Raw genomic sequence first — 12624 nt, 5'->3', positions numbered from 1 at the left:
TTAAAATTTACGTGCTCCAACGCGTCGATAGATCGGATCAGAATTACCGAGCGTACAGTCAGCTCCATAAATCGCGCTGCCACTAATGAGGATCACCGCACCCCGGCGACTTAAATAAAAGAATTCAAACATTATCGAGCCCGGCGGTGGTGAAACCCGCGCGTATTGCTCAAGGTGCAACAGTTTGCGTAATCCGTAATTAAGCAACGAAAAGAATACCCCCTGCCACGACGAATCCTCTCTCTCTCTCTCTCTCTCCCCTTGCTCCTCCTTTCAAATCCAATGAAACCGTTCCATCGTCTCCCCTCCTCCTCCTCCTCCTCCCCCACCCTCCCCCCCCCCCCCCCCCCAACGACGTATTAATCGGCAACAATGGACGACGCGTATTTCGCGTCTCGAAGAGTATCGCAAGGAGGCCGACGAAAACATCAATGTCAATAATAATTCATTGATTACTTAATACACAGTTACCATGGCGACCGCCTCTCTCGCTTTTCCTCTCCGCCTTCAAGCTGTTCTGTTTTTCTCGCTTCGACGAAGGAGGAGTTACGTGCTCCTTAGGCTCGTCTCACACGGAAGCGATTTCAAGTTTGCCATCCACTTGTTCGACGGCTCGACCGTGATTAACATTGCCACCAGGCGATATTATTTAATAACTATATTTTCTTGTACGGCGATTTGCTTTGTTTGGGTAAGATGGATTTATTAATGATTGAGAATTAGATGTCTTTGGTTTTATTAATATTAATAGCTGAAATAAAGAGATTTTACTATGCGAAAGGGTGCAGTATTCTCTTTGCAAGTGAGTATTCATTTGTAATATGGTGGACGAAGTAATGTCAAAATATGCGTTGCATTTCTGAATGATCTTGAATTTTTGCTAAGAAATCAGTGGAACTTAAAATTTATTCTTAAGATTAAATAGTAAATTTATTCAGAATAGTCAATTTTGACTGAAAAGATCTAGCTGTGTATTATTTGTTACAGAGAAGCCTGACGCGGTTGTAAAAATTCCTAAACATTTCTCAGCGTAACTATCATCACAAATGACGCTTCCCAGTCATCGAAATGATCCAGAGATTAGTTAGAAGAGTATACATCGTTCCCCGTTCGCGTCTCGAAGTCAACTTTCCCGTCGATCCTCGACGGTCTCGCGTCTGCGGATTGTTCAGGGGCGAATAAATACGGGGAAGACAAAAATGTTTCGACAGGAAAAGGGTCCGAAGGGTAGATCGCGTTGTGAGCGTCGCATTAGCCTTGCTTACGGGTGCGCAAGCAGGCAAGGAGAAACACGAAATGAATATTCAGAAGTTATTAGTCTGTAGTGAAATGTGACGGGGCTCACCCTTCTCGAAAACCGCCCTGGCCTCCGCCACATCGCCCACTCCTCCGTCTCATCCTCTCTCTCTCTCTCACTCTCTCTCGGCTCTTGCCCACCCCCGCCGCCTCCTGGCCACCCTCTCCTCCCCGTCTCACCTCCTGACGGTATAGATTTTGCGATATATCCTGTGCGGAAACACTTGCGAGCGAGCGAGACACCCTGCCAGCCGAGCTACCCACCAGTCGAAGAAGGGGTTGAAGCCTCGATGAAACGGGGGGGAGGGAGGGCGGTTGGAAATCGTGAGAGATGAGAAGCCGTGAGGGAAGAAGCGGAGGTGGGGGATAGGGAACCAACCAAGCAACCAGGCAGCCAGCCAGCCAGCCGGAGCCGTAGCCGAGCCAAGCAACCAGGCAGAGAGCCCGACAGAGACGCGAAAGGAGGTAGCGAAAGAGCTTTATGCATAAGCTAAGAAACGCCATTGACGGGCACCCGAGCACTGTACATACTTTGACTCGAGCGGTGCACTTGATAAACACGACTGCAGATAACGCCTACGTGACGAGACCCCGTCACGTACACCAGCTATCGTTGCGCAACCCCCTGTGCATTGTTCCCTACCTCTCCGTCTCTCTCTCTCTCTTTCTATCTTGCTTGTCTGATAATGACGATTACCCTAGACCTATCCGATCCTTCGACAAACGGCCCTCGGAACGCCTAATTGACACCCTACGACCATGCAGCCGACTGACCTCATGATTTTCAAGATGTTCTGGGTCTGCTTCGATTATTAAAAAGGTAGAGGTATTATATTATTATATATAGAGAGGTATTATTATTATTGTTGTATTATATTATATTATATCTATGTAAGCCCGGGAGAACATTTATTGATAAAATAAATTTCAATAACTATGATTTTTATCTAGCGAATCGTAAGATTATAGCCAAGTAATTTTCAGAGACTTATGACTGTATTTTTTAATGTATAAAAATGTGTAAACGCATTAAATAGACCTGTTATTTAATTAAATATACTCAATAAACTCACTAGGAACTCTATATTCTTGTTAAAAATTAATAACAAGTGATCGTGAGTATTCGTGAAAGGAATTAATAATTTTAGAAATTTAGGAAGAGATGACGCCACCGGAGCGTCATCGGCCGTAATGGTGTAAAACCTGACACCTCTCCCTGACCTCTTCTGTCACCAACTTTAATAGCTTATTCTAATTGACCCTATGGAGGCCAAATTGTTTAACAATTATAAGAAGAATTAATAATTACCTCGACAAAAGAAATAGAAAATAAATCCTTAAACGCAAGATATTTTATAAAATCTTATAAATAATATTAATTAAAGTTGGTTAAGTCCATTGTCGATCGACCCATGATTCAGACGAACTGAAAATACGAACAGGTGAAGTAAAATCAGGTTAGTACCCGCGGTAACGGTGGCAGATCTTCCCACGGCGACGTGACGAAATATTTTTCTATCATTTTCCGGGCGCGGATAAATTATTCATGGCAAGACAGTCGCGGGTTCCTAGTTATATCGTCGCGGTGACGTTCGAATGTAAATCATTTTTTCGCGGGCCGGGCAATTTTCATATTCATCTTATCCTCGAGAGTCAAATGAATTTTTTTCGTTCCTCCCTGGGAGCTGATTTTTCGAGTTCGCCCGGACGGGAGGGGGGAGGCCCGGCTTTGGCCGTTACGCGGAGGCGAGACTTTTTGAAAAATATAAGTTTAATAAAGAAGGAAAAGCATGATGTATGGGGCAACGCTCTGCCAAGGGAGAGAGAACCTACCGCCGGGATCAACCGACTTCGATACCCAGATATTGTATGCGTAATATAAGCAGATGAAGGGAACCGACCCGTGATCTACCGACTGTCACGATATCCACCTGCGCTACGGGGCTACCCTATATCCCATTTATGGGGCGATACGTCACCGCGAAATTAATCTTTCACGCATTGCAGCTGAATCACGCGGCTACTTCTTAAATTACGAATATTTCAGCAATTTGTTCTAGTAACCGTGGATCTTTAACAAGAAATCAATCTATGCAAAGTTAATCCTATTTTATTCAATGAATCACCTAAAATAAACTTTTGCATTCTATCAATGAAAAAACTAGAATTGCAAAAAAAAGCTAGATATGAAAAAATAAAATTTCTCTATTTTCCTAACCTATAATTTCTAATGTATTACAAATATTAAACCATAAATATTAAAAATAAATTCAAGCTTTCACCTTCATTTATAAAATATAAAACAAAGCATTTGCTTAACTTTTACCCACCGTTCCAGTCAGATTCAAGATGTCACGTTCGAAACAAATCGCGCTATTCAAATGCCGACCACCGATGCGACCATTAAGATACGTTCGATCACCGTAGTGACTCGAGGCGTCGCGACGCGCCCGAATCGTTCGATTTATGGTCGGCGGTCAAGTCTGTCGCGTGTCAAGATAAGGATCGCGAGACATTAAGACGCGCAGGGGTGTTTACTGTCGCAAGCGGATACCGAGTCCGTTTTTTATCATTCGTTCCAGACACTTTGCCCCGGGGATAGGCCACTCGCGACGGATTTCCATGGAAATCGATGACGCCGTGCACGCGTTCATAAAGAGAGAGAGAGAGAGAGAGAGAGAGAGAGAGAAAGAGAGAGAGAGACATAGATACATAGATACATAGAGAGAGATACAAAAAGATAGAGAGAGAGGTATATATATAGAGAGAGAAATAGATACATAGGGAGAGAAAGAGAGAGCTAGAAAGAGAAAGAGAGAGAGAGGGGGGAAGAGAGAGAAGCTGCGAATAGATGTCCGTAACTTATCCAGATAAGGGGTTGTAAAACGATGTCGTAGCTATCTGCCAATACGGTCCGCTCCCTCCTCGTGGAAGGGAGAGGCCTTGCATCCAGGTTGCGGCCAGATATACGGAGCAATTTCGTAGGAATTGATGCCATTTGAATATCGCCGGCCGTATACGACACTTCACGAGATAGCGGACCTCTTGGTACGACCAGCATTCGCACCGTTTCCTTAGATCTCTATCTCTCTCTCTCGGCCTAGCTTTTTTTTCTGCCTTCGGGAATATTCGGGGTGGCTTATGGTCCCTGCTCTTGTATAATCAAATCGGGACCATTCTTCTCCTTTCAATAAACATATATATGTATATGTATACATGTATACTGTAGGCTATTGTCTTTTTAGGAATGCGTTTCATCCCTTGTGTTGCGATTTTTTTTTAATTAGTGGTTCGATTGATAGTTGCTTTTGATTTAGGTGATAGGAGATTGGTTTGGTTTTGATTATTTATTTAGTGGGAGATTGCTTTGGTTTTGATAATTTAGGTAATAGAATATTGCTTTGGTATTGATAATTTAGTTAATAGACGATTGCTTCGCTCTCGATAATTTAGTTAATAGAACAAGACAATATATTTTCATTTTAACGCTTTGGTAATGTTTATCACAGCCCCAATGTTTATTACAACCCCTATTCCTTAAACTTCATATCCTAAAAACCTTAAAGAAATTATGCTTGCGTTAAATATAAAATTATCAAAAACCAAAACAACCATTATTTTGTACCCAATATTTTCCAATTGCAATAACGAAATTAAAAAAATAAATATAGACTTCTCTATCCATCTAAAAAATTATCGTTAGTCGCGAAATATACCAAAATATAAAATCAAGCAACCACGATACAGTAAACCACCCCTAGCATCGAGTACAGCGCGCCCCGTGGTTAAAAATAATTTCGCGGGTGGAAAGATAGCCGATCGCGCGGCGGCCATCGCCGAACTAAAGTAACGAGCTGTCGGGGTGGAAGAAATAAACGGGAAGCAGGAAGGACAGACAGCTTGGCTGGGGTGGTCCGGGGGAGGGTGGCGGTGGTGGTACAGTGGGTAGGAGGAGGGTAGGATGGTCCGGGGTTTCGTAGTAGGACAAGGACGGCCTCGCGGAGATGGGGTCAAGCATAAAATTGGCAAAAAAAGGCTCGATGTTTGGTAGGATGTTTCGCGTCCCCGATCTCGCCCCCTGTCCCCCGCTCTCTCGCAAGCGAGCTCGGCCCGGTCGTTAATACGGCATAAGGAGAAAGCAGGGTTAAGCGAGGGTGAAGCGAGGATTTTTAATTGTAGTTCAGCCGGCATAACCCCGCTCGACCCGCCGGTATTGTCATACCGGGAGCGGCGCTTTTCTTTATTTCCCCAGTGGCTGGATGAGGTTATACATTTTTTTTAACTACGGCAATGCCTCCGTCTTCTTATTAGCAAAGCTAATTGGAAATACAAATGGTTATTCACGGTAAGAAGGAAGCCCGAAGACCGACTCTGCGAGACCCGTTCCGCGCGCCCAGCCGATGGAGGGCTCTATGGCAAAAGGGTGGGAGGTCTGAGGAGATGGGAGCACGGCGGCCAAGAGAGAAGGGTGCAGGCGGGGGAGGGGGGGGCGAGAGAGGACGTCGGTAACGGTCTCTCTCTCTCTCTCTCTCTCTTTTCTCTCTCTCTCTCTCTGTCTCTCTCTCAGCGCGTATTAAGCTTGTATTTGCCCTGGATAATTAGGACTTTTTCCCGACCAATTCAGATGAATAATTGATTTTCCTCCTCGGCCCGACGGCACACCCCGTCGCTTCTGGACCTCTACGAATGACAATCACCCGAAGAAAAATACAGATCTTTCGGATGAAATATTCAATACCTGCTCGATGAGAAGGGTGAACCGAGAGACCTACCTACCTACCACCCACACCCCACACCCCACACCCCCGAGGTACCATCTGGCTTATTGTTCCCACGGTAGTATCGGGAACGACGCGGGAAAAAAATTCATCGACGACGCGATCCCTTCGCGATTCTCTTCTTCTAAGCCGCCTTTCCACCAGTCGTTAATTAATCGATCCTATTTTACCGTGACTCCACGTGGTTGTGGATTGTTTAAGCGAGTATTTGCACCTCTGATTGGTTAATTTTTACCCTGATATTATTGCAAAAATTGAGTTGATTTCCGTCTGTTTTTATTCTTCATAGACTGAAGATATTCAACAATTGATTTAAATTCTATTAGTTTATGAATTAATTTTTGGGACTTTTGTTTATTGAAGATTAACTAAGAATTTTTATATTGCAATAAATTTAGTATTCAAGAAATCTACTAGTCAAGAAATCTAGTATTTAAAAAATCTAATATCCAATAAATCAACCATTCAATAAATCTACCATTTAATAAATCTACAATTCAATAAATCTACCATTCAATAAAACTTCAATTCAATAAATCCACCATTCGATAAATTGATAAATTTTCGTCGCGTTCCACCGGCTCGATATTTCCGCAAGGATCACTTTCGCTCGCGACGGAAAGAAGTCGTTCCCCGTCGACGTCGGCCGTGCTCATTGAATTTTTCATCAGGCGTGAAACTTTTGACGGTCGCTTCGAATAAGATTACCTTAATTTTCGAATGGTCCGCGGGAATCCGTTGAAATCTTCTCCGCGGCATCAAGGCGAACTGTCGAAGGAATAGTCGGTCAAGCAGCAATCTCGAGCTTGCGCAGCGCGGAGAAGAAACGGCCGCCGGGGGCACCGGCAACTTTTTTTCATCAGCATTTTACGGTTATGCCCGTGCATTAATAATGCACATGCTTAATATAAAAAAGAAGCCCGCGGAGTCCTCCGTCTAATAAACTGGAAGAATGCTTTATAACCGGCCGCGGTTTCGGGTCACGGGGGCGGTGGCGAGGCGAGGCGGGGCGGCAAAGTATTTGCCGGCAGCCGGCTTCAAGGGGGTGGCTTTCTTCTTTATGTCCGCGGAACGGCCAATCTCTCCAGGACGCGTCGAACGAAAGTGGCCGAACTTCTCCCGGCCACAAAGAGACAAATCGCCGCTTCGCTCGTTAAAGGACTTCCACGCCGTCGACGCCTCGCCGCCTCGCCGCTCCCCCCGCCCCCTTTACGTTCACCCCCCGCTTTCGAGAGGCAACGGAACTGGGATTTTTGCCGAAAATCTCGCCACCCCCGTTTAGAAATTCTCTCGAAATCTCCTACGCCGAAGGAAAAATGAAACCTTACGAAAATTTTCCGACGAATTTAACCGTACGAAAACTCCTAGGAAAATTCGTGAGAGAACAATTTTTAACAAACGTTATTGCCGAATTAGTTCATTAACACTGTTCCGTTGTTAGTGACGGAAAATATTTATATTTGAACGAAGTCGATATTTGCTACGATTATTAGTTATTGTTAGTAGGAAAATTTAATTTTCATTTTGGTTTTGAAATTTTCAAATTGTTTGCTTTTTGTTTCATTTTTCAATAATTTCGAAACGTCAAATTTCTTAAATTGGTTTAATGTTGTTACTATTTGAGATTAGTTCTACAATATCAGTTTTTAATTAAATAATTATTAAATAATTAATTAAATAATTAATTTCCATACGAGAGGAATTGAAATTAGTTACTGTAAAATGCTACTTACACTATTTCTCTGTTTATAATTATGCCTGCTGGCTGTACGATGCACTTTTAAATACATGTAGAAATAATAGTTTATATACTATACTACAACACTTTCAATACGATTAAACGAATGCCACTTCTTCGTTCGACCGATCGATTCAGACTGCTCGATAATCGTCCTTTCGTTATTGACATGCCTCAACGATCGCGCGCATTCGCACAACAATGTTTGCGCATCGCTCGACGACTCTATCATCGACAACAATCATTCCAACGCTCTATAGTATAATGATCATTTGTGTATATCTAAAAAAAAAAAAAAATATTTATCCTAATGATCCCAATCTCCGCTATAAAAATTCCGAAAAATGAAAGCAAATGAATAAAGTTTCATTCTCACCAACAAATTTCGAACACCGTCCGTCACCGTAAAAATGACTGCCGCAAAAAAATAACAGCGCAAAGCAGCGAACCTCCTGTCGTCGTGGGAGGCTGTTTCTCGCTAAGCGTCCAGAGGAGGGGTAGAAAAGACCGATGCAGCCCGACGATCCCGGTTGCATTCTGTTCCGCAAGAATTCCAATTTATACCCCGATGGCAACAGACGAATTTCAAGAGGTTCACGGTCTCCCTCCCTCCCTCCACCCCTCGGTCGGAGTTTGGCCGCGCGTCGACGACGTGCGAGCGCGACACATCGGATTCCGTTAAACTCCGCGCGCGGGACCCCGGTGTTTGCAAACTTGGATTTCCGTGTGGCGACTCCGCCAGCCGCCCTTTGTTGTGCCGACCGTCAAACTCGGCCCGAGGTCGACCAAACAGTGTTTCTTCTCAGTTACGGTTGACGCGTCGTGAAATGTGTGCCGTGTGCCTGGGCAACGTTGATAACGTCGCCAGCAACCGGGATTCTTGATTCGACCAGCGCCCGAAAATTTTCAATTCCGTTGCGGACTGTACGTGCACGGTGAGTAACGTTTCCTGCTGCTGCAACACCGTTCTTGACGCATCCGATGCACCGTGCGCCTCGCGTCGATGATTAACAGGTTCGAGATTTATGGTAGGACGATAAAATTAATAAGAGGTTAAAGCGATTTAATTAACGATATAGAGACCGGTTTAGTCGATTTTATATATTTTTATATTTTTGTAATATATTAGATGATAGTTGATCTATTTTTACTTGTTTTATTTATTTGAATTATTGCGGTAGGTATGTATTATTATTAAATGTGATTTCAAATATGAGAGCAATAGTACAATATAACAATATTTTTAAAATATTAGTCTTATATATAATGTAATATATTATACAATATTTGTTTGATCTATTTAATTTATTTAATTTATTTTATTCGAGAAAAAGTAAACAATACAAAAAGTATCAATAATTATAGCTTGACAGTAAGTAATCGTAATGATTAAAATAACTAAAATAAATAAATATACATATATATCCTCTAAATATTTTCAAATAATATTAGCTTAAAAATTACCCGTCTATTTTCTTTTATTGTTTCAGCCTGGAGAGATCGTTGCAGCAAATAAAATGAGAGTGAAGACGGTGCCGCGACATCGAGTACTCTGCAACAACAACATCGAGCCGATGTCGCTGGTTATTGTTGGCAAATCGGACAGATCTTTGCGCAAGAACACCGCGGGGGAACGCGCGAAAGACGAGGAGTACGGGTCGGATAAGTCGACCGACAATAAAAACGGCGGCGTCCCGGATGCGGAACGGTCGAAGGAATTTGATAGATGCGAGACGGAGAGGAAGGAAGCGTTGAATTATACCAGGGAAGCGTTGGACATGAGGATTAAACGGAAGGTACGGTGATTGACAGGTTCGCGAGTGTTCGTGCGCGTTCTTGTGAGCCATTCATGTACCAACCAATTCACGCTCGCGGATACCGTGGACTATACGCGCCGCGATGACAGGTTTCCTCGGGATTGCGACGGGAATGTAAACAAACAGAACGGAATGCCATTCGATTTAATTTATCGAACGTCCACGGCGAGAGAAGCCGAGAGAGCAGGCAACTCGGGAGACAATCAATTTTAGTGGCTGTCGATTCTCAACGCAAATAATTTTCGGGAGAGCTGATTTTCGATGTAAATAATTTTGGGGACTGTTGATTTTCAAGGTAAATAATTTTAGGGAGAATTGATTTTCAAGGTAAATAATTTTGGGGAGAATTGATTTTCAACGCAAATAATTTTAGGGTTGGTCGATTTTCAAGGTAAATAATAGAATTGTTGCATTTGGTTAATTGAATAATACCTTTTTATTGAAATAGTCTAAGCTGTAAGTTGTTGTATTCATAGGAATATATTATTTATAATTTTTCAGACGAACTCGTTGCAGAGAGATTTATTGAATCGGAGCTCAGTGGCTGGTCCATCGAGCACCGAATGTGAGAAGTCATCGAAGGATGAGCCGAACGAAACGACTGTCAACGACGACAATAATAACGTAATAAAAAAAATCCAGACCAACCAAAAACCATTTCAAATCCCTTGAAAAATTACTTTCAATAATAGAAAATAATTTCTATAATGCAAAATAATTTTTATAATGCGAGAAGATGAACGAAATAGTCGAATAAACTAGCTAAAAATCCAATCGAATCAAAAACCATTTAAAACTCCTTAAAAAAATATTTTTCGATTTAATTAACCATAAAGCAACTGTCCCACATTACACCATCCTAAATTCACCCTAATCGCTTTTCTACCCCCTTCCAGATCTTGCCACCAGAGGAAGAAAGATGCAGCACCCTAGCCGGGCCCTCGAGCCACCCTCCCGCCCCAACCACCGAAAAAGACACGACCTGCAGTACCCAGAACCTGGACATGTCGATAGAAGCAGTAAACCTCTGCAAAAAGGACTACAACGAAGAAGACCCGACGAACCGAAGCCCCGTATCCGGCGGAAAACTAAAAGACACGTTCCTCTACAAGATCATGACTGACCCAACCTTCCTCGAGAACATCCAAAAGCACAAGCAGACGAAGAAGTACGTCTGCCAGTTCTGCAAGCAGGAGTTCGTGAACGGCGAGGAACTGGCTGACCACATGGACGTGAAGAAGGACGAGTCGAACCAGGTGATCTGTTGCGCCTGTAAAAAAACGTTCGCGCAGAAACGGTACCTGAGGTACCATCAAAGGTGTCACTCGGAGAGGACCAAGTTCACCTGCGACATCTGCACCAAGAAGTACACCAGGCTGGATAACCTTGCCAGGCACAACGCGTTCCACGTGAACCCGGACAAGTTCTCCTGCACCTACTGCGAGAAGACGTTCGCCAGGAAGGATCTTCTGAACAAACACCTGAAGTGCCACGACAACAAGCATCGTTTCTGGTGCCAGCAATGCCAGAAGTACTTCATGGGCGCGTTGGCGCTTGATAATCACAACAGGATCTTCCACAACAACGACTGATCTTTCAGATGACTGGTTTATCGGACGATTGTTGCTGGAGCATCTTCGATTGTGCCGATTAACCCTTTCAGGTTACCGAGCAGTCGACACCGAATGCTACGAAGTCGTTTCTTGTTCTCTGAATTTTACAATGATATTTATTGTATTTGGTAATATCACTTTGCTTTCGAGAATATAAAATCTTATGATCATAATTATATATATTATATATAAAATATGGAATAAAAGTATATATGTGGTATGAACGCTCTATATGTGCGCTCTTCGGAGCGAAAGGGTTAATCGGCGAAGGAAGCAAGGGTATATCTTTTACATAGTAAATCCAGTCGATGACTTCGTTGCTCTTTCGATAGACAAAAGGCAGCGAGTATAGATAAACACGATCTAGAAAGTGTATATAGCTTATTACTTTGTCGCTTTGTAAAGAATGTACGTTAGTGTCAATATCGTGATCGGTCGTGCGAGAGCAATTGTTCAATCGACGTCGTGGATACGGCGGGCGAAATTTATATAGAACGATAATATGCTCTATTAAAAAATCTTAGTATTTTTATAATAATATTAAAAGTCTTTTGAATATATGAAACATCAATAAGAAATAAAAAGTAACTTAACAAACAGAATAATTCCTTTAGAATATATATTTAAAATAGATCCCTTATAGAACGCGTAATTATTACGACAAAAATAAAGGAATTTGTTTGTTTGTTAAGGTCTTTAAGTACTTAATTTTATTATTACAACACTAAGCTCTTTTTGCTAAAGAACATTAGTGTTACTAGATAAATTTCGTCCACTGTATATCTCGAGAAATATCACTAGTTTTAGGATATATTTTCGTCGACAACTTAACTAACGTAAAAATCAAAATGATTAATGAACTTCGTATAATACGTATTTATGAACTTTATATAATACGTATTTATAAACTTTATATAGTACGTACTTACGAACTTCATATAATGAACTTTATATAACATGTGCCTTCGTTAAAATGTACAAAGTGCAAAATTGTAAAAGTATCCCTTTAGAACGCATATTTTTTGCAATATTGTGCACAATCGTCGACCAAACCTGCAAAACAGGCAATCTTTCGTTAAACATATTACAAATCCATGGATTTCTCCGAGAGAATGCAAAAATTGTTCAACGAGCGTCTAAATCTTCCTCACCTGCGAAAATGTTAATCAACGTCTGTTAACATTCGCGCGAAAGACTGTTCGGCTCGCGAGTTGCGCCGATGATCGACAAAGAATCGAGTGTCTGTACGAGAGTATGGTATCCCAGGCGGTGCTGCGAATACACGTGCTTTTAAGAAAAAGAAAAACTACCCCTTTCGCATTATTTCGCATTTCTAAGAGCATCGAATCAAAGGGTGGGGGAGTCTCATTGAACCGCTGTTT

At 42.3% G+C, this 12624-nt stretch overlaps 1 protein-coding gene across 1 annotated transcript; it reads left to right on the top strand.

Annotated features, from left to right (window-relative positions):
• The first annotated feature begins 8658 nt into the window (after positions 1 to 8658).
• On the top strand, positions 8659 to 11221 carry LOC144470731 (uncharacterized). The gene is made up of 5 exons (XM_078182222.1): positions 8659 to 8747; positions 9303 to 9436; positions 9518 to 9608; positions 10131 to 10253; positions 10526 to 11221. The coding sequence occupies exons 2-5, from the start codon at positions 9330 to 9332 to the stop codon at positions 11219 to 11221; spliced, it is 1017 nt and encodes a 338-aa protein (XP_078038348.1). The 5' UTR covers positions 8659 to 8747; positions 9303 to 9329.
• The last annotated feature ends 1403 nt before the right edge of the window (positions 11222 to 12624 follow it).

This window comes from Augochlora pura, chromosome 1 (genome assembly GCF_028453695.1).
Source record: "Augochlora pura isolate Apur16 chromosome 1, APUR_v2.2.1, whole genome shotgun sequence".
Classification (NCBI taxonomy): Eukaryota; Metazoa; Arthropoda; class Insecta; order Hymenoptera; family Halictidae; genus Augochlora; species Augochlora pura.
This window is presented reverse-complemented; position numbering and strand designations above follow the sequence as displayed.

Bases quoted from the DNA above. Each gene is read 5' to 3' on its own strand.
- LOC144470731 (XM_078182222.1), top strand. From the start codon at position 9,330: ATGAGAGTGAAGACGGTGCCGCGACATCGAGTACTCTGCAACAACAAC. The intron at 9,437-9,517 runs CGCGGGGGAACG...CCCGGATGCGGA, and splicing joins AGATCTTTGCGCAAGAACAC to ACGGTCGAAGGAATTTGATA. The intron at 9,609-10,130 runs GTACGGTGATTG...ATAATTTTTCAG, and splicing joins ACATGAGGATTAAACGGAAG to ACGAACTCGTTGCAGAGAGA.